This window comes from Corvus hawaiiensis, chromosome 16 (assembly GCF_020740725.1).
Source record: "Corvus hawaiiensis isolate bCorHaw1 chromosome 16, bCorHaw1.pri.cur, whole genome shotgun sequence".
Lineage (NCBI taxonomy): Eukaryota > Metazoa > Chordata > Aves > Passeriformes > Corvidae > Corvus > Corvus hawaiiensis.
Window position 1 is genome coordinate 8,211,776 of NC_063228.1, and position 20,218 is coordinate 8,231,993.

General features: G+C 62.4%; 2 protein-coding genes across 5 annotated transcripts in view; one reads left to right on the forward strand and one right to left on the reverse strand.

The window, feature by feature from the left end:
• The window catches only part of TRAF7 (TNF receptor associated factor 7), a 29,447-nt gene extending 23,749 nt beyond the window's left edge, over positions 1–5,698 (forward strand). For all 3 annotated transcript variants that reach the window (XM_048321321.1, XM_048321322.1, XM_048321323.1), the window contains 8 exons: positions 667–749; positions 1,163–1,202; positions 1,621–1,737; positions 2,786–2,908; positions 3,636–3,755; positions 3,948–4,079; positions 4,279–4,398; positions 4,947–5,698. In XM_048321321.1, the coding sequence (XP_048177278.1) occupies positions 667–749; positions 1,163–1,202; positions 1,621–1,737; positions 2,786–2,908; positions 3,636–3,755; positions 3,948–4,079; positions 4,279–4,398; positions 4,947–4,961 (750 nt within the window). In that variant the 3' untranslated portion in view covers positions 4,962–5,698. The remainder of the gene's footprint in view (positions 1–666; positions 750–1,162; positions 1,203–1,620; positions 1,738–2,785; positions 2,909–3,635; positions 3,756–3,947; positions 4,080–4,278; positions 4,399–4,946) is intronic.
• A 247-nt stretch (positions 5,699–5,945) lies between these two features.
• The window catches only part of CASKIN1 (CASK interacting protein 1), a 29,976-nt gene continuing 15,703 nt past the window's right edge, over positions 5,946–20,218 (reverse strand). Inside the window, exons 4-21 of one of the 2 annotated variants that reach the window (XM_048321319.1) lie at positions 19,975–20,120; positions 19,789–19,884; positions 19,438–19,568; positions 19,257–19,365; positions 18,823–18,931; positions 18,618–18,712; positions 18,418–18,535; positions 16,719–16,934; positions 14,761–14,868; positions 14,498–14,616; positions 13,284–13,371; positions 11,918–12,015; positions 11,685–11,795; positions 11,513–11,614; positions 10,921–11,059; positions 8,736–10,850; positions 8,239–8,632; positions 5,946–7,825 (exon numbers count right to left, since the gene is read on the reverse strand). In XM_048321319.1, the coding sequence (XP_048177276.1) occupies positions 7,729–7,825; positions 8,239–8,632; positions 8,736–10,850; positions 10,921–11,059; positions 11,513–11,614; positions 11,685–11,795; positions 11,918–12,015; positions 13,284–13,371; positions 14,498–14,616; positions 14,761–14,868; positions 16,719–16,934; positions 18,418–18,535; positions 18,618–18,712; positions 18,823–18,931; positions 19,257–19,365; positions 19,438–19,568; positions 19,789–19,884; positions 19,975–20,120 (4,391 nt within the window). In that variant the 3' untranslated portion in view covers positions 5,946–7,728. The remainder of the gene's footprint in view (positions 7,826–8,238; positions 8,633–8,735; positions 10,851–10,920; positions 11,060–11,512; positions 11,615–11,684; positions 11,796–11,917; positions 12,016–13,283; positions 13,372–14,497; positions 14,617–14,760; positions 14,869–16,718; positions 16,935–18,417; positions 18,536–18,617; positions 18,713–18,822; positions 18,932–19,256; positions 19,366–19,437; positions 19,569–19,788; positions 19,885–19,974; positions 20,121–20,218) is intronic. The other variant, XM_048321320.1, reaches the window with a different exon arrangement.

Consider the following 20,218-nt stretch of genomic DNA (forward strand, 5'->3'; position numbering starts at 1 on the left):
GTCCTTTCCCTATTTTATGGCATGTTTGTTTTTCTTTGTCCTGTTTTCAGTAACTCAAACTGACAGCACTGCCCCGGTGCAGCCTCAACAGCCCTTCCCAGTGTCACCGTGGTGGCTGCTGGCCAGGCTGGGGACCCTCATGGGCTGCCGTGACTAACCCTGCCAGGAGCAGAGCTTTGGTTTAGTTTCTAGCTTTAGTTTCCTTGGTTCTAGAGCCACATGGAAGAAAATGGATATTGCAATACTTTAGGGAAGGAGAGCAGATTTCTCCCCTGTCCTGGCTGCTCTGGGCACCACATTCCCATGTTCATCTTGAGAGAGCAGTGTGTGCTCAAGGAGAAAGCCATTGGCAGTGGCAGAGGAAGCTGTGCTGTGCCATTGGAGCCCTGGGATGGGGTGGGAAGTGCTAAAGCAGGAGCTGAGTGCTGCTCCTTTGTCTCAGTGTGTTGTGTTGGCCTGGGCTGAGGGAGGCAGAGCTGATTCCTGCTGCTGGCCTGTGTCTCATTAGCCTCAGCCTGACCCTCTGCAGTGCATTCCCTTTCCTAGCCAGGCCTCCCAGGCCTGGGGGCCCAGCAGGCAGTGCCCAAGTGACAGCCAGGCAGTTTCCTGCTCCGGGTGCTGACATCCTGCCCGGGGCTCCAGCTGCTGCCTTGTGTTTCCTGTTAGGTGTGGGATACCTGTACCACATACAAGTGCCAAAAGACCCTGGAGGGTCATGATGGAATTGTACTGGCTCTCTGCATCCAGGGGTGAGTGGGGAGGGACACCTGCCCCTGGGGAGAGTGGGGACAGCCCCTGGGGCTCCTGAGCATGCCCTCACAATTCCCATCCTCTGTCCTGCCTGTGCCTAGTTATGCATGAGAGGCTCATCTTGCCTCTTTACTCTGGAAAAATGGACAAAGAGCATGTCTCTCTGGTCTCCCCCATGTCCTGGTTTCCTCCCCTGGTCACCAGCGGGGTGCTTGGCTCCCTGCTCCAAGGGCCAGTCCAGCCTGGCCTCCCATGGGAGCTGGGCCTGCTCTGGGGTGGGTGTGTGCAGCCTTGGCCCAGCAAGGCCGTGGGGCTGCAGCTCCTGTCCCCCCCAGTGCCTGGGGACGAGCTGGGACCCTGCACATGGTGCTGTCCCTCAGTGACCCCGCTTTGTGTCCCGGTGTCATTGCAGGAACAAGCTGTACAGTGGCTCTGCTGACTGCACCATCATCGTGAGTACGGGGCGTCCATGCCTGCTCTGCAGCAGGGCCTGTGTCCCTCCTCTGCCAGTGCTGTGGGACTGATAACCCTCGTGGGCTCTATCCACTGCCTGCATTCCTGGCTTGGGTTTGGGGGTTTCCTGCGGGCTGGGTTTCCCACTCCCAGCTCCTGCCTGAGAGCAGGAGGCTGGTGCTCTGAGCTGGGGCAGGGCGGTTGATCCTGATCAGCCAGGACAGTGGCTCAGACGAGTGACCTGTGCTGCCTGTTGTGTCATTCCCTGCCTCCAGAGGCAGAGGAAGGGCCTCAGCACGAGGGGCCTGCCCTGCCCTCATGGGTGCTCTGCTTTGGTGGGTTTGACAGTGCTGGACTTGATCTTAGAAGGCTTTTCCCACCTAAACCATTCCATGATTCTGTGATTCCTCTTTGCAGGTCTGGGATATTCAAAACCTGCAGAAGGTGAACACGATCCGAGCACACGACAATCCTGTTTGCACTTTGGTCTCCTCACACAACATGCTCTTCAGTGGCTCCCTTAAAGCCATCAAGGTACAGCTCAGGGGCTCCTCTGGGGCTGGTTGGGCACCAGGAGTACAAACTCTCAGGCAGAAGTGTCCAAAGAGGAAGAAAGTGGCATTTTGACCTGTGGGTGACCTTGTTGCTAAGCTCTCCTGAGCCACAGAGCAGCCAGCACTGCAGAGGTTTAGCCCATGCTCTCTGCTCAAGGCAAAGCTGTTCTCTGGCTGCAAAAACGCTGTATTTCTTCCAACTCTGTAAACCTGAGGCTGCAGCTGGAGCATCCTGGCAGTTCCTGAGCGTGTGTGTCCTCAGACCCCCAACAGACCTGCCCAGACCATTGGGAATTGTGCCTAGGCTCCAGAACGGGCTGGAGATTCAGGCTGCCTGTTTTGCAACCGCCTCCAAAGGATCTTGAGTCTGCGTTCCCTACCTAAAACATGCAGAAATCAGGGAACAGCTTTTCAGGCTGCCCTTTAAAGCCTTGGCTGGATTCCCGTGGTTCTGCTTCCAGCTCCTGGTGAGACAGCTTATGGGCCTGTCCATCTGTAAGAGGACTGTGCTCTTTTCTTTATTTGGGGCCTGCAGTGGTTCAGCTCTGGATAGGGCTCAGGGCTGGAGCAGCCACACAGCACAAGGAGAATTTGGGGCCTTTTGGGTTTGTCATCCCTGGCCACTTCCTGCCAATGAGCCAAGCAGGCTCAGAGTGGAGGGAGTGAGATCTGCCAGTCCCTGCGTGCCAGGGGTGGGAGAGGAGCTTTGTGGGAGTGGAAGTGCAGGGCAGTTCCTTGCAGCTGTGGTTTAGGTTTTGCAGCCTGTGGCTCTGCTCGGGAAGGGTCTCTGCCAGCAATAATGCAGGCTCCAGGCTGGCTCCCTCAGAGAATGTGCCTACTCAGCAGTTCACTGGGTTTTGTCGGCAAGTCAGTGGGATCAGACGATTCCCATCAGGCAGGAGAGCTGGCACAAGGATCCCCACAGGAGCTGTGAGGGCCTCGGGCAGGGGTGGGCACTGCTGTCCGTGTCCTCCCCAGCCCCAGTGAGATTCCTCTCCATGTGTGTGGTTTGTCCCTGCTTTCCACAGGTGTGGGATATTGTGGGTACTGAGCTCAAGCTGAAGAAGGAGCTGACAGGTCTCAACCACTGGGTGCGAGCACTGGTGGCTTCCCAGAACTATCTCTACAGTGGATCTTACCAGACCATCAAGGTGGGACCCTGGCACTGGTGACACCCTGAGCCACCTCTCCCTGTGCCTCTCTGTGCTCTGCATTGGGGCAGCAGAACCAGAGGCAGCTGCTGGGGTGTGAGAGCACTGCTGACACGTGGGATTTTCCTGTGCTGATTCCATCTCTGCAGGCTGGGCCTTGGGAGCTGCTGGGGAGGCTCACTGGGATAAAGTGGGGCCTCAGCCATGGCGCCTCGTGGCTGCCGCAGCCTTATCTGCGCTGACACTCCTGCTGATAACGGGGGAAGGTCACTGTCTGGCTGCAGAGTTACCATAAATCCGTGTGAGGGTTCCCAGTGCCCTCCCTCCTCTGTGCTGGCTCAGGTTTTGATGAATAGTTCACCTCTCAGCATCTGGTGGAAAATTGAAAGTTGCCCTTCTTAGTGTTAATGAATCCCTGTTAATTTGCTTGCATCGAGTTTTAGTGCTATCAAGGACTGGGCTGTGTGTGTACATGTGTGTGCAGTCACACACAAAGGGTGTGAAGTCTTCACAACCTTTCCAGCCTGGATATTCAAAGTTGGGCAGCTAAATAACACAGCAGGGATTTGCTCGTCAGTGCTGAACATTCCCAGCTGGATAGATTTGTCCCTAAAGGTGTGATCTGGGCACACATGGAGCCAGGCTGACTCTGTGTGTGGTAGAACGACTGGAAGGGATCTCCTCTCTGGAAAAGGGTCTCATCCTGCCTTTGCTCCGTCTCTCTCAGATCTGGGACATCCGGAACCTGGAGTGTGTGCATGTGCTGCAGACATCAGGAGGCAGCGTGTACTCCATCGCCGTGACCAACCACCACATCGTGTGCGGCACCTACGAGAACCTCATCCATGTAAGGCTCGGCTGAGATGGGCAGCTTGGCTTGGGAATGGGGGAGAGGGGTGTTGGGATGGGCACCTGGCTCTGCCTGTGCCCTCGGGCACAGCACCCACCTGGAGGAGTGCATGCAGGCGGAAACACCTCTCAGAGGGGAGCTCGGTGGCGTCAGCCCAGTGCAATCCCCAAGCCCAGCTCTGTCCCACAGGTCTGGGATATCGAGACTAAGGAGCAGGTCCGCACGCTGACCGGGCACGTGGGGACAGTCTATGCCCTCGCCGTCATCTCCACACCCGATCAAACCAAAGTCTTCAGCGCGTCCTACGACCGCTCACTCAGGGTACATGTGCGGGGCTGGGCGGCTGCACCCAGAGCCTGGGACAGCCCGGGGAGCCTCGAGGGAAGGGCGGGCGGGGATGCCCAGCCCTCCGTGTCACGGGGCCTCTGTGTGTCACCTCTGTCACCCGTGACACACAGCATCCCTGTCCCTCCCAGTGCTCTGGGCTGTGCTCGGCTCACGCTTCCCCATGTCCCTGCAGGTGTGGAGCATGGACAACATGATCTGCACCCAGACACTGCTGCGCCACCAGGGCAGTGTCACCGCCCTCGCCGTGTCCCGTGGCCGCCTCTTCTCCGGTGCCGTGGACAGCACTGTAAAGGTGGGTTTCCTCAGGCTCCTCCTGAATGGTTTGGGCTCATCCAGTGCTGGAATTAGGACAGGAAATGAGTTAGGAGCTGTCTTCGAAGTGACAGAAGGGTGGAGCCAGGTGAGGGTTGAGCTCTGCTCCCAGGGAACAAGTGACAGGACAAGAGGACGTAACCTCAAGGTGTGCCAGCGGAGGTTTAGGTTGGACATGAAGAATGTCTTCATGGAAAAGGGTTGCTAAAGAAGGGGCTGTCCAGGGAGGTGGTGGGGTCCCCATCACTGGAGGTGTCCAGGAAATGACTGGACATGGCACTCAGTGCTGGGCTGGGTGACAAGGTGGGGATCAGACACAGGTTGGATTCGATGATCTTGGAGGTCATTTCCAACCTTAATGATTCTGGGATTCTATGAAACAAGGGGATAGTTCTCCATGGGTGGGAGTTTTCCCTCCTGACAGTGTTGTGGATGCTGGCAGCCCAAAGGGAAGCTCCATGGGGGATGAGGAGAAGCCCACAGGGCTGCTCAGGAGTCACTGCCCGCGGTGCCGTTGTCTGTCCGCAGGTCTGGACGTGCTAATGAGAGCGTCACACGAGTCCTGCACACTGAAAGACCAAAAACTCTCCCTTCCATCGGCCTGTGGGTGACCACACCACTGAAACGACTGCTGCAGCTCCTCCTGCACCGACCACTGCCTGCTGCTGCTGCCCCTTGGCTGGCTCCCCCCGGGACCCCAGCTGGCGGCTCTCCGGACGGCTCTGCCCCACGGACACTCCAGGTGTTCCCTCAGATCTGCCCAGATGATTGGAAAAGAGGAAGTTGTTCCAATGCCAGTGCCCTTCTCTGCCTGTGTCCCCCCAGCTGGGGACACCCCCAGGCTGCGGCTGGGGCGACACTGAGCCTCGGGGCTTGGGGCCAGACGCGTGCCCTTGGCCAGCGCCAGGACCGGATGGATCCGCGTGTCCCAGCGGTGACACCAGGAGGCTGGGCCTCTGTCTGTGGCAGGACTGAGCTTTAGGCCAAACCCTGGGTGGGCACCCGACCCCTTTCTGTCTCTAGTATTTAATTTTACTGCCAAGGCGCCGGGCTGATCCATCCGGGAAGAGGTGTTTCCTTGAGTAGCCAGGTACGATTTTTATGCCACAGCTAGTTCTCAAATCAAGTTTCACAAGCCCATTGTTCACCACCCTGTAATAATGGTCTCCACATTAAAGACAAAAAGCCTCTGTTGCATTTTTACTCACATTTTCTACTGTTTTTAAGATTGTAATATAGATTTGATTATTTCTTCATTGACAATAAAAGCAGAAAGAGTTGTTCCTGCCCAGTGTGAGTTATTGCAGGGAGCCAGCAGCCAGAACTGGCTTCTTGGGGTAAAAATTGGGGTGTAGGGCCCAGACACCTCAACTGGGACAGGTCTCAGCCAGGCCCCAGCACCCCACAGAGGCACCCAGGGGTGCCCTTGGACCAAGCGGCACAAACACCCGGCACAACACCGAACACCCGGCACACCACGAGGACTCAGGAGGGCTCGGGGACACAAACAGTGGTGGCAGCCCGGCAGGGGTTTTATTTTTTTATTTTTGTTTAAATATTTGTTGCCAGACTTGGTATAGGAGCAAACGTCTTCACAGCACCACGAGCCATCTACAATTCAGAATAGGAAGAATAAAGACGAGTAGAGGTGAAATCTAAGCACAGAAGAGCAGGGAGCAGCACCAAGATGCAGAGCTGGACAGATGGGATACGATACAGAGTCCATAACTTAATCATAAAAAATATATATATGTATATATCCATCATGTAGAACTTTATGGATTTTTTTTTTTTTAGATACATATTTTTTTTCTTTTCAACAGATATTTTCAGGCGGGTGATTTATTTATTTTTTTTTAATTATTTTTAAAGTCTTTTTTTGTGTTTTGTTGGTTTTTTTTTTTTTTTTAAAGAAATTTCAAAGTTGTGCCAAACACATCTGGATCAGCGACCACAACAGAAGAGACAGGGGAAAGAGGGCAGGGAGGGAGAGGGAAGGAGGGAGAGACCACTCTACGTCTCAAGAAAAGAAAGGAACAGCAACACTTTTGTTTGGAAACCACAAGCAAAAAATGCATTCATCAGGACTCAAGCGACTGAACCAGACTCCAACTCCAGTTTATACAGGAATATACAGCGGTGCATCCCGCAGGACACACGCGAGCACACGCACCCCGCGTGCACACCCATGCACACCCACACACACCCAGAGACCGACAACAAAAGCAATAAAAAGAAACAAAACCAAACCCTGAAGACACTCCAAAAGAAATGAAACACCTCCAGTGTAAGAATTAACAAAACCTCCATAAAACAAGGCACATCCTTTGAGTTCGTAACGGTGGAAAAAGAAAGACGCGACACTGAATCCCAACGGAAAACCTGACCAGAACCGCTCGCATGTACCTTCCACCCAGAGAAAAGGTAAATATTGTGCTACTCTTAGAATGAGTTTGCCACAAGACACACAGCTTAGTATAATCTAATAGTTTTTCTCAAGCTAAAATCCAGTTTTCTCTTGATTTCTTTTAAACTGCTTTATATATAATTGCTAATATTTTTAAATCTTTTAAATATATATTTGTTAAAGTTTATTTCTTTTTATTATTTTGGGGTTGGGGGAATCTCCTTTATATCTTTTTTTATTTATTTTTTTCCCCTCCAATAAATTAATACTTTTTTTTATAGCTTATCACCGTCCTGTCCCTGGACAGGGAGGGGCCAGGCAGGGGCACGTCCTGCTGCCCCTGGGGCCACCGCCAGCCTTGCCCGCCCCCGCCAACACCGACTGAGAAAGAAAACAAGGTTTAAAAATCAAAATTAAAAACGGAGCAAAGAAACCCAAGTGCATTTGCCCGCCCGGCCCCGCCACCAGCAAACGCCATCGGTGACACACGGCTGGCAGAGCCACCGCGCCGGGCAGGGCTTGTGCTACATTCGGGTCGCGGTGACCCACGGCGCCGGGGCTGGCAGGGCGCAGGCGGCCACCGGACAGGTGAGTCAGGAGCCCCCCGGAGCCCCAGCAGCGGTTCGGTCCGGAGCGTGTTGCTTTGTTTCTTCTGTTGGGTTTTATTTCTGTGGTTTTTGCTTTTTTGCTTCTGCAAAAGGGAGTCCTGCCGGAGCCGGCGCCGAGTCCGTGAGCACAATCCTGAGGTATCTTCTTCTTTGTGCAAACCCCGAGGGACGGGATGTCCGGGAGGGGACGGCTGTACAAAGGGGACGGGGAGAGGGCGGCGGGGCCGGGGGGGTCGTGGATTGTTGTGCCCTTGTGCCCACGTAAGCCCTGAGGTTCGCGGGGCTCTGGCGCCCCTCACTCCAGCATGGCATCCAGCTGGTCCGCCAGGTCGTCGAACATGCTGCCGATGTCGTCCAGGATGCTCACGGTGCTCTTTGACTCCACGGCTGAGCTGGGGAGCGACAGAGACGGGTCAGGGCAGTGCACAGGACAGGGACACGGCACAGCCCCCTCCACCCCACCTGCCCCTTTGCGCTGCAGTGCCCAGCACTGTGTCCCCAGTGCCATGGCACAGTGTTCTGGCTCCATGTCCGCAGTGTCCCCTCTCCAAGACAGGCCCCAGTGCACCCACATGCCTAGGTTCCCCTGCCCATGCTGCTCCAGCAAGATGTCCTTCAGTGTCACCTCCCCAGTGCGGTTCCAGCCAGGGTCCCCTGATGCTTCACCAGTGTCCCCCAGCATCACCCCAGCACCATCCCACTCCCACCGTGATGTCACAAGCCTGACCCCTGTGCATGGTCCTTATGGCACCGAGTGGCCTCACACCCTCCCCGGGGACCACCACCCACCCCTGCACCCCCTTACTCTGCCGCCTGACTGTCCTCCTGCTTGATCTTCTCCTCCACAGCCTGCAGCGCGGCGGCCAGGGACGCGCTCGTCTCCTCCAGCTTCTGCTGCGCCAGCTCGGGGCCGGCACTGTCGACGGACGGGCTGGCGATGGTGGAGCGCGGCGGCTTCACCGGCACCTGCTGGGGCTGCGCGCCGGGCGACAGGGGCTTGGCGGGGCTGGAGCAGAGCGAGGGCGGGGTGCTGGAGGGCTTGGCCGCGGGGCTCAGCTGCCGGGCGGGCGACGGGGCCGGCGTGGAGCTGGCGCTCACCGACTGGATGGCGGCGTGGGGCTTGGGGGGCTTGGGCGCCGTGGGGGGCGGCGTGGGCTTGGGGGACACCGGGGGCGGCGTGCCATGGACCCGCTTCACCTCTGCGGAGAGAAGGGAGAGGGGCAGGAGGGCGGCGGGGCCGGCTGGGACCCCCGGCGTCCGCTCCGGGGAGCGCCCGTCCCAGGGGCCTGGCGGGGCACCTACCTGGGCTGCCGGGGCTTGGGATGGGCACCTTTTTGGGGACGGGCACCGGCGGCCCAGGCACCTTCTGAGGCGGCTGCGTCAGCACAGGCTTGGGGGACACCGGCGGCTTGAAGGGCTTCTTGGGCTCGGCGGGCGGCGGGACGAACTCGGGGCCGTCGGGGCGGGCGGCGGGCGGCGGGGTGGGCGGCGGCTCAGCCCCGCTCAGCTCCGAGGCCGGCCGCCGCTTCACGGTGCCGGTGCCGTTCTGGTACACGGCGAGCGTGGCCGGCTCCAGCGCCGGCTCCTTGTCCTTGGCTTTGGGCCGGCGCTTGACGGTGTCGGACTCGGTGAGGACGAAGCGGACGCCGTCCTGCTGGCTCTGCCTGGCCCGGATCCGCCGCTTGAGCGTGGCGCTGGCCTCCACCTTGGCCAGGTCCCCGTGGCGGTGGGCCGGGGACAGCCCCTCGCCCGTCTCGCCCCGGGCCGGCCCCAGGGGCCGCGGCCGCTGCTTGATGGTAAGGGTGCCGTCCTCGGCGAAGGGAATGCCGTCGGGGGAGCCGCCCCGTTCCACCCGCAGCCGCTCGCCGGAGCCGTCGGCGGCCGCCTCCGACCGCACGCTGTCGGCGCGCTCGCGGCGGGCGGCTGCCACCAGCCCGGTGACGGGGCCGCTGATGGTCCGGCGCCGGTTCACCACCTCCCCGTCCAGCCCGATGGCCTCTTTATGCTTGACGGTGGCCAGGACGGTGGCCACGCGGGCGCGGTCGGGGCTGCCCGGGGGCGGGCCCGGCTGTAGGTAGTAGCCCTCGGGCGCCTTGGCCGGCGCCGGCCCCGGCCCGGCTGCCACGTGTGGTTTCTGCAGCGCCAGCCCGCGGGCCCCGCCGCCGATGGAGGACATCTCCAGCATGGCCGCGATGCTGCGCACGCTGCCGGCGCTGCCCGTGTCCACGCTGCCGCCCAGGTCGCTCGCCCGCCGCTGCTCCCGGCGGCTCTCGGCCTCGGCGCTCGGGGCTCCGACGGCCGCCTCGCCCTCACCCTCCTTGGGAAAGTCCTCGGCCATGCCGGCGCTCGAGATGGCGGAGCTGGAGCGCTTGGGAGGGGGCGGTGGGGGCCCCTTCTTCTTGGGGCGGACAGCGAAGGACTGGCTGCGGTTGACGTTCTTGTCGCCGCCGGCGGGTGCCCGCACCGAGTGGCTGCGGCCCACGCGGCGCTGGACGGTGGCATAGGGCCCCGCGTCCGGCACCAGCAGCTCGTCCCGCTCCTGCTCGCTGTCGGAGGCGGCGTAGCGGTTCAGGCTGTGCGCCCGCTTCTTTGGCCTGCCCGGCTCCTCCTCGCCCTCGCCGGCCGGCGGCAGGCACAGCACGGGCACCGAGACGGGCAGGACGGGCACCCCCGGCGGCCCCGCCTCGCCCTCGGCGGGCTGCGGCAAGACGTAGGCGAAGCCTCGGTGCGTGGGCGACTGGGGCAGGGAGCGGGGCGATGCCGGGCGCTCGCCGGGAGGCAGCAGCTGCGGGGTGGGCTTCACCTTGGCGGTGGCGTGAGGGGCCGCCGGGCCTTGTGGGGACGAGGGTCGTGCCTTGCCGGGGGTCTGCGGCGGCGTCAGCTGCCCGGCGGAGGCTGGGAAGGGCTGCCGGGGTTTGCCGGGCACTGGAGGCACGCTGGCGCGCTTCACGGGGTGGCCGTGCCGGGGCGGGCGGCTCTCCTTGGGCGGCGCAGCGGGGCTCTCCCCGGCCCCCTCCGCCAGGTACTCCTGGCTCTTGGAGATGGCGGCGGCGGGAGGGCCCCGCGGGCCGTCCCCCAGCAGCTCCTGCGAGCTGCTCATCAGTCGGGCGCGGCCGCCCAGCCCCGGCGGCGAGCGGTAACCAGGGGCCGCGGGGTTCGTTGCCTTTTCAGGGGGTTCCTCGGGGGCTTCGCCCGTCATGGCCACCTGCAGCTCGCTGCTGAGCTCGCTGTCCTGGAAGGTGCTCATCTTGGGTGACTGGCACTCGGGCGGCTCCGGTGGGGGGGACTCGATGGCCAGCACCTCTGGGCACGGCCCCGATGCCTTTCTCTTCAGCGTGCCCGGCTCATACTTGCCCAGCTCAGCGCGCTGCAGCTCTGCCAGTTTCTTCACCGCCAGCATCAGCTTCTTCTGGTGGCCTGGGGGCGGCACATGCCATCAGTGTCACTGCCAAGGCCACTGCAGCCAGTGCCGCGCGCGGGGCCTTACCCAGCTTGGTGATGCCGATCTCCTGCAGGTCCTCCCAGGTGATGTCGGTGATGAAGTCGATGTTCTCGTAGCCATTCTCCACCAGCACCTTGTAGTACTGGGACAGGCCGATCATGGAGAGCCACAGTGCCAGGTTGGCCTGGGGTGGGGTGTGGGGCATGGCTCAGCACCGGCTGGCAGCAGGGTCTGGCCCCGGCACCCCAGGCACCACAGCACCCATGGCACAAAGGAGATCCCATCTTGCTGGGCGATCACAGCCCCAGGAGACTCCCCTTGTCCCTGTGCTGTCCCTGTGCTTCACAAGCATCCTGGGCCATTCCCAGCCCTATTCCCATGGGAAGCCTCTCACTGTGCCCAGACATTGGGGCAGGAGGGGTGTCGGGGGACATGGTGTCACATCCACAGGATGACAGCTGACACCAGCCTGATGGTCCCTGGGGAGGTGTCAGGAGGGGACATGGGCATCTCTGGAACCATGGAGCCAGCTCCCACCCTCATCCAGTGCCACCCCTCCCTGGAAGGGACCAGGAGGAGGGGACTCATTGCCACCATGGATGTGGCTTCAGTCCCCCTGGCCCTGCACAGCCCTCACCGGTTTGTACTCGGGCAGCCACTCAGGGATGTTGAGGTTGTTGATCTCGGAGGCGATCTTCTTCCTGTGCCCCGGCTTGGTGACACCAATGGCTGTGAGGTCCTGGGGCAGAGAGGGCGGTCAGTGATGCCCGGCTCCGGCTCTGCCCCCCTCCCACTGCCCCCAGCCTCACCTCCGGCGTCATCCGGCTGATGGTGGTGATGTCGTAGCCAGCATTGATGAAGTTGGGCGCGTAGAGCTGCAGCTGGAACTTGCAGAGCCACTGGTACACGGCCTCGGAGCTCTGGAGTGAGAAGGACAGATGGATTGGGGCAGCTCTGGGGATGGGGACCTGCCACTCCTGCCCATGTCCCCCAAGCTGTCCTTACCACATGCTCCCCACAGCACCCAGCGCTCCCCGCTCACCTTCCCCTCCGACGGCGGCTCCATTTTCTTCAGTTGGGGCTCAGCAGGGGGCTGGGGGGCGTAGGGGGAGCTGGCCACACTCTGAGACCGCGACGAACCTGCCGGAGGGGCAGTGGTCAGCGGGGCCGGGGCTGCCACCCCTGGCCTCTGGCCAAGTGGAAGGGAGAGCCGAGCCCTGCCCTGGTCAGGATGCCACAGCCACACCCCCAGGTTGGCAGGGCCAAGGCAGGCATCAGAGAGTGACACCCACGCCAGCGCAGCAGCCCGGAGCACCCCGCGGTGCCCTGCACAGGGCTCTGCTCCTCGGGGATGGGCAGGCGAGCTGTTCCACCCAGCGCGGCCCCGAGCAGTGGGACCCAGCCAGGCCTCTCCTCCAGAGCGAGTGTCCCTGGTGCCCAGGCAGCAGCCGGAGGGGTGCCTCTGCCCAAAACCCTCTGGCCCCACTCCTCTGGCCTTGCCACCGACAAGGCGGGCTGGCACGAGTGGTTCATCCCTTGGTTCCCTGCCACGGTCATCCCTTGGTGTCCACCCTCCAGGGTAAGGAGAGCTGCCTGGAAATTTTTGCCTCATATTTCTGAACAGAATGAGCAAGAGAAGCCCCCTCCCCCCCACCAGCAACTGCATCTTCCCTGTGTGTGTGTGTATGTGTGTGCATCCTCCTTGTGTGTGCATCCTTCGGGCATCTGCATCCCACTCGCGTGGGCATCCTCCTCACATGTGCATCCCTCTGCCGTGTGCATATCCCTCACGTCTGCATCCCACTTGCGTCTGCATCGCTCCAGCATGTTTCCCCCTCTCCCTGGCAACGTCTGCACCCGCCTCCCCGCGTGTGCACCCCCCTCCATGTGCGCGCCCCCTCCCCTGAGTGCATCCCCCTCCCCAGGTTTCTCTGCCCGCAGCCTCCTCCCTCCCCGCAGCCCAGGCAGCTCTGGGCATCCCCCCCACGCCCACCCCCATGTGTGCCTCTCCCGTCTGTCCCCCCGTTTCCCAGGCACGTGCCACCCCCGTGGCGTGGGCACCCCCGCGGTGTGGCCATGCTCCCCGCAGCCCCCCTGACGGCGGTGGCGGGGGGGGGATCCCGGCTCGGGCTCCAGCAGGGCTGGCGGGGGGCCAGGGAAGGGAAGGGGCCGGGGAGCAGCGGTGCCCCCCCTGCCCGCCCCATGCCGCCCCCCGCCCCCCACGGGCCCCCACTAACCGAGGCAGGAGAAGGCCTGGCAGCAGCCGAAAGGCGAGAGAGTCATTTTTTACCCACACGTTTTTCTTCTGGCGACGGGTGCCGTGGCAATAAAAAAAAAGACAAATCCCTGGATCCACGGCACGGCCAGGGCTCCTCCTGCTCCGGCAGCCGGGCGGCCGCAGCACGCACCTGCGGGGATGTCCTGCGCCTTGGCCGGCCCATCGCCCACGGCAGACTCTTGCGCAGAAGCCTTCTGGGAAAGGACCGTTGCCAGCAGCTGAAAAACACCCCGAGAAGGGGGGAGAGCAGGCAGGAGTGAGGCGGGCGGAGGGGGCCGGCGGGCCGGGGGGTGCGTGTCGCGGGTGTCGCGGGTGCCGCGGGTGCCGCGGGTGCCGCGGGTGCTGCGGGTGCCGCCAGCTCGAGCGAGGGTGGGCAGGGAGGGTTGCAGCAGATTTCGGCTGCAGCGGGGAGAGCAGGAGCCGCGGGTGCAGCAGATGGTGCTTTGCCAGCAGCAGGAGCCCACGGCACTGCCGCACCCCAAATCCAGCCTGGCACATGCCCAGCCCAGGCTGACGGCACGGGCTGTGGGGTGCCCTGTGCCCACAAGACGGAGCCCCCCTGGCTGGCAGCATGGTGTGGCTCAGGGGCACGTGGGCATGGCAGGCAGGGTGCCGGGGGACGTGGGCTGACGGGTACTGGGGTCGGTGGGCTGGTGGGTGCCGTCGCCAGGGAATGGCACAGCTCAGGGGCAGTGCACACAGTGCAGGGGGCTGTGTGCCAGCGGCTGTGTGCCAGTGGTGTCAGGGCAGCGTGCGGTGCAGGGTGTGGTGCTGGTGGCAGCAGGGTATGCTGTGCAGTGCAGTGCAGTGTGCCAGTGCCTGGTGCTGGTGGCATCATGCCATGCTAGTGGCAGCAGTGCACTGGTGGCAGTGTGCCGTGCCGGTGGCAGCAGCGTGTGCAGGGCAGTGCAGTGCAGTGTGCCGGTGGCAGCAGCCTGGTGCTGGTGGCAGTGTGCCGTGCTGGTGGCAGCAGGCAGCAGTGCACTGGTGGCAGTGTGCCGTGCTGGTGGCAGCCGTGTGTGCAGGGCAGGGCAGCACAGAGCACAGTGCAGAGGCCCCTGCAAGCGGCAGCAGAGACACGGCACAGCAGCCCTGGATGGACCTGTGGAATGTTTTGCCAGGGGCTGAGCCTAGGCCCAGGCAGCAGTCAGGGGCCAGGTGGAGGGAACACGCTGGTGGCCACTGTCGGTGACAGCGTTGCTGGTGGCACACAGGGTATTGATGGGACCGCACAGCACCCAGTCAAGCGTCAGTCCCAGCTGGGGTCAGGGCAGGCAGCAAACGCTGCAGGACTGCAGCCAAGTGGCACAGCAGCTGGCACGGCTGCCTCGGGGCTCGCCTTACCTTGACGCCTTCGGAGCCAGCGTGCAGGGCGTGCGCCCCACTGCCCGCGCTCTGCCCGCTCCCCGAGCTGCGCGCAGAGGCCACGCTGCCCGTGCTGCCCAGGCTGCTGCGGTCACCACCTGCACAGAGAGAGGAGAGGCTGTCAGGGCTCTGAGCCCTGCCGTCAGGGGACGCCGTGGTGTGGCCATGCCCCACTGGAGCCACTGCCACGTCCTGGCACGTGCTTCCCTTCCCAGCCGGTCGTAGCCATGTGCTCGCTGTACCTGCGAAGGGTTTCCGCAGCACCCAGATCTCCTCAGTGGGGGCTGGCGTGGCTGATCCGCCCTGTGACGGTGACAGGTGGGACGGGCTCATGTCGGCCCCACGGGACCCTTGGTGGCAGAGCAGAGAGAGCGGCTGTCAGGTGCGTGGCTCCGTGCTCGGGCTCACACAGGTTTGGCACAGGGCAGGTGACCATGGCCCCAGGACTGGCACTGCTGCACGTGGGAACAACCCCACCAGGAAGGTGTGGGGACCCCGGCTGTGTCCGTGCCCAGGGATGCCAGAGCCATCCTAGGGCCCTGTCCCACCCCAAGCTGGCAGAGGTGACAGTAACCAGTCCTGGGCCCCCGTCATGCAGAGCATCCCCTACCTACCACCAGCCAGGGATAGACCCACAGTGGGGTGTTCTGGTGCCCTGGTTGAGCCCGGACAAGGGACAGGGACTGTGTCATCCCTTCACAGAACAGGATGGGGACATGACCAAGTGCAGAGAGCAAAGGGAGTTGGGCAAACTTCAGCAGTGGGGACCAGGGTCCCCACCCCACTGTCCTCTGTCCCAGGTAGTGCTGGCCATGTCCCTGCAGCTGCCTGCACCCACCTGGGGGGACACGGGGGCCATGCAGGGCCAGGCACCGGGTGCTGAAACCCTGGTGACACACAGGGGACACAGCGGTGGATGAGAGGACCTGGCCCTCCTCTGGGGCACAGCTTGAGGGTCACCCCTGGGCATGGCTCCGCACCATCTCACTGTGCTGACCACCTCTGCCAGGTCCCACTTGCACCAGGGACACCCAGCTCTGAGCCCAGGGGGTAAAACAGCATCAGATGAGATGGACAACTGCCCTACAAGGCCAGTGCTGCAACAGCCCCACCACAGCTCAGCCACTGCCCTGCCAGCCATGGGGCACTGCCACCCCGCCACCAGCCATGGGGTGTTACCATCTCACTGCCAACCGTGGGGTACTGCCACACTGCCACCATCTGTGGGACATTGTCACCCCACTGCCAACCAGGCCAGTTCCGTTCATGGAGCTGCTCACTCCATCAGCACCGACCATAGCAGGGGACAGGTGTTACAAGGTGATAAAGTCACTGAAGGAGCACAGTGGGGGACAAATGGCCACACCAAATCACGCTGGGACATCCCTGAGCTGCATGTGCCACAGTCACACCACGAGGAGCCTGGGCTTGTGCAGCTCTGTGCGACCCCACCAGGAGAGAAAGCCCTGGGGAAAAGAAGTGCTCCCTTGTCCCCAGTGCCAGCACGGCCACTCGGTGCTCCCCAACACAACCTCCTTCACACATGCAAAGACCCCTGGCCCCACCCATCAAGGACTGCACCCCTGCAACCCCCTGCTCCTGGGTTCTCTCGACGCACAGACCTGCAGCATCCGTCACCTGCCTGTGTCACGGGGATGGTCCCCAGGGTTCAGGTGGGCTCTGCCTGCGCTGACCCAGCCCCAAGAGCATCCCCTGGGAAAGCCCCCAATGCCGCAGCCCCTTCCAGCTCCGCGTGCGCAGCTTCAACCTGGTCAGAGCTGGGCCCTGCAGGGAGGCTGTGGCTGGCGGAGGGTCCCTGTGGCACCACGCTGCCAGCTCTGCCCAGGCACAGGGCCATGAGTGCTTTGCGGGTGCCCACGCACCTGGACAGGAGCGCAGAGGCCGTGGGCAGAGCACGGGGACACCGCGGTGGGGAGGGTGGGATGTGCCGTGGGCACACGGTGTGACAGCGGCGCTGGAGCGGGGGTGCGGGGGGAGCGATGGCACACGTGTGCCACCCGTGTGCCCCCACTGCCCCCGCTGCAGGCATGCATGCGCATGCACACGCTGCATGCACACACACACGCCCTGCAACGCCCCGGCGAGGGAGAGAGGCCGAGCAGAGAGAAAAGACTCGACACACGCTTTAAAGGAAAAGAAAGGAAAATCCATGGAGAGCACGAAGCGAGCGGTGAACTACCTTGTCCATAACGCGGCTCGTCGGCACTGCTAGGGGAGAGCCTGTGATAGCCAAAGGAACTGAAAAGAGTCTGATGGGAATGTGGTGGTGGAGGTGGAGGTGGAGGCAGGGAATGGAACGGATGGGACGAGGCGTCACCGTTTAGCACAGCAGCCCCGTAAGCCGGGAGCGGGATCTTTTGGAAGTGTTGGGGGATTGTTACAGTCTCCCATGAACCTGATAATAAAACATAACAAGAGACAAAATGAAAAGAATCAAAATAATAGAGACATGCTCAGCGCCGCCAAAAAAAAAAAAAAAAAAAAAAAGAAAAGAAAAGAAAGGGGGGAAAAAAGCAGCAAATCAAAAAAACAACCAAAGGGACATGGAAAAGCCAGAACTGAGACCCAACCGATGCCGAGCCGAGCTGAGGAGCAGCAGTAGGAGCTCAGCACACGCACAGCCTGGCGCAGGGTACGGACACATCCTGATGATCTGACACGGACACTGGGACAGCCCCATGTGTCAGCTCATGGGGGTCTCACAGTCAGGCTTCTGGAGTCCTGCTCCCTGCAGAGCCATCCCAGGGGAGTGGGGCTTCAGTCATGGCCAGGCCGGGGGCCGCAGCACCGGCCCCCCCATGTCTGGCTGGCCGAGCCCTCACACAGCGCCTGCGCCCCCATGCTACTGCCCCACTGCAGCCAACGGAGTGGCTACAGAACCCCATGGCCTGCTAAAACTGCTGTGGGCCAGCTGCAGCCCAGGAGCCACAGAACACAGCCCAGGAGCCACGGACCACAGCTCAGGAGCCATGGATGGCATCTGTGGTACTGGCACACGACCCATACCTGGAGGGTGGTTCTGCCCCTGCCTGTCCGGCACCCGGTGCCTCCAGGGCCACTGTGGATTGTCTGGCAGCCGTTTGTGCTGCCACTCCCTTGAGATACTGTTCAAGTGCCACTGTTCCCTGCCCATGTCCCCATGGTGTAGCTGCCCCCAAGATCCACTCCCAGGGGTGGGGTGAGATGGTTGATGTGGGGCCTTTCAGCGCTGCCTGCAGAGGTACCAGTCCCATTGGAACACTCCTGGCAGAGGGCGCAGCCAGGGGACATCCTGAGGGGCTGCACAGCCCACCAGGAGCGTAAAGGGATGACGATGGGAATGGGGACAGGGATAAGCAGCCACAGGGCAAGTGAGCAGGGGCCAATCCCTGAGATGGCCCCTGGCTGGAAAGACAGTCTGTGTGGCAGCATCAGCTCCCTGGCACTGGTGCCCAGCACAGACCCCGAGCACCAGCTCCTGCAACCCCATTGCTGCGCCTGTCCCCCCAAACCACAGTGACACCCCTGGGTCTCCTCATGCACCAACCTCCCGGCGCCTCAAACACCTCCTCCAGCCCAAGGGCAGCCAGGGCTGACCCTCGAACACCCCAGGGCTGCCAGCACCAACTCCCAAGGCACCACATGGGCGCCGATCCCACAGACACAACGGGAACACAGACTGCACACTCAAGAGGAACACCAGCCCCACAGGCACAATGGGGGCACCGACCCCACACACTCGAAGGCACCGTCCCCATGCACACGGCAGGGACATGACCCCACATGCATGAGAGGCATCACCCCGGTTTGTCTTCACCACTGCACCCCCCAGCACCCTGGTCCCCACCAAACCAAGATGGGGCTCCCCAGGGCAGGGAGTGTAGGGGGGGATTATTTGCCTGTTCGTTTGCTTATGGCCTCGACAAGGCTGGAGGGGAAGTAGCCCACGCGGTCATTGCCAGTGCGGTTGTCATGGATGCAGCCCTTCCAGCGCCCGTCCGCATGCTGCTCCAGCACCTGCAGGAGTGGCCGGGTCAGGGGCCGGGCCAGGGGCTGGCACCGACACCGGGGTGTCCCCGGCCCCCCCGGCCACACTCACAGTGATGACATCCCCGGCTTTCACATTGAGGCTGGTCAGGTCGTAGTTGTTGCAATAGTCCTTGACGGCCCGGACCTGCAGAGCCGCAGAGGCATCTGTGGGACAGAACGGGAGAGTCACCAGCTGTTCACCCCACGGGCATTGGCACCCCCAGCCCGGCGTCCCTCGTGCCAGCATGGCCACTCTGTGCCCTCCAACCCCCTACCCCGCAGCATCTGCTTGATCTCCTTGCTGGCCTGGCTGGTGGTGAACTGGTTGACGATGTCCAGAGCCGTCTGGTTGTAGGTGTTCCTGACGTGGGCGTTGATCCCGCTCTGCAATGGCACCGAGAGGGATTGGGAGGAGGCTGGTCCCCATCCTGCCACCCCTGGCACCCCCTAGGCCACCAGGAGGCCAGCAGCTGGAGGGCACAGCTCTCAGACTTTCGTGTGTACCCCCCTTGTGACCCTCACCCCTTGGTGTGCACCCCCCAGGACCCTCAGTGCCTTGGTGTATCCCTCCAGGACCCTCAGCTCCGCTCCCTGGGAGAGGCGCACAAGCTGCTCTGAGGCCCCAGCTGTGGGGTCACCCCCTTCCCACAGCTCCTGGCTGGGTTGGGGGTGCCTGGGGGCATCTGGGGGTGCTGAGGGGGACCCTTACATCCAGCAGCAGCCGCACCACATCTGTTTTGCCGCAGAGAGCAGCCTCGTGCAGCGCCGTGCCCGCCTTGGTCTGCCGGTTGATGTCGATGCCAGCCTGCAGCAGGAGCCTGCAGAGGGACAGTGGGGTCAGCGGGGCACGGGGGGGCACCGGCGCTGCCGCCTCTGCCCACGGCACCCACCGGATGATGTCGATGTGGCCGTTCTTGGCGGCGAGGTGCAGGGGGCTGGTGCCGTTGGGGTCAGTGGCATCCCCTGGTTTGGGCTCCAGCAGTGCCGCGCACATGTTGCTGTTCAGGAGCAGTTGGACCACCTGGCTCAGCAAACACAGATGGAGCAGGGCTGCAAGGGCGGCTCGGCCGCCAGCTCCCCTCCTGCCAGCAGCTGGAGATCCCCTGCACTGGTGGCACCGCAAGTCCCCACCACTGGCCATCCCTGTGCCCCTCCAGCTGCTCCAGCAACCCAGGGACCTCACAGTGCCCCTGTCCCCTCCCAGTCATCCTCTGGGTAGACCCAGCCCTGCAAGAACTTACCCCGACCCGGCCAAACTCGCACGCCAGGTCCAGGGGCGTTTTGCCCGAGTTGTCCATGATGCAGGGGTTGGACTGGTGCTGCAGGAGCATCTCCGACTGGGGACAAGCAAGACCCCAACCCGGTGAGGGCAGGGGTAGGGGTGGCTGGGCCACCATCCCCCCTGCCAGCCCCATGCCCCTCCATACCACGTCATAGTGCCCGTGCTGTGCTGCCAGGTGCAGGGGGATCTGGCCCTCATCGGATGGGATGTTCACGGAGGAACCTGCCTTCAGCACCATTTTCATGGGCTCCTTCTTGCCCTGCCAGGCCGCGTAGTGCAGGGGCCGCATGCCTGCAGGGGCAAGACGGGCACACCGTGAGCCCTCCTGTGCCAACACACCGGGCAGAGCCTGCAGGGGGGCACAAGGGAGGGGGCCACGGCCAGGACCC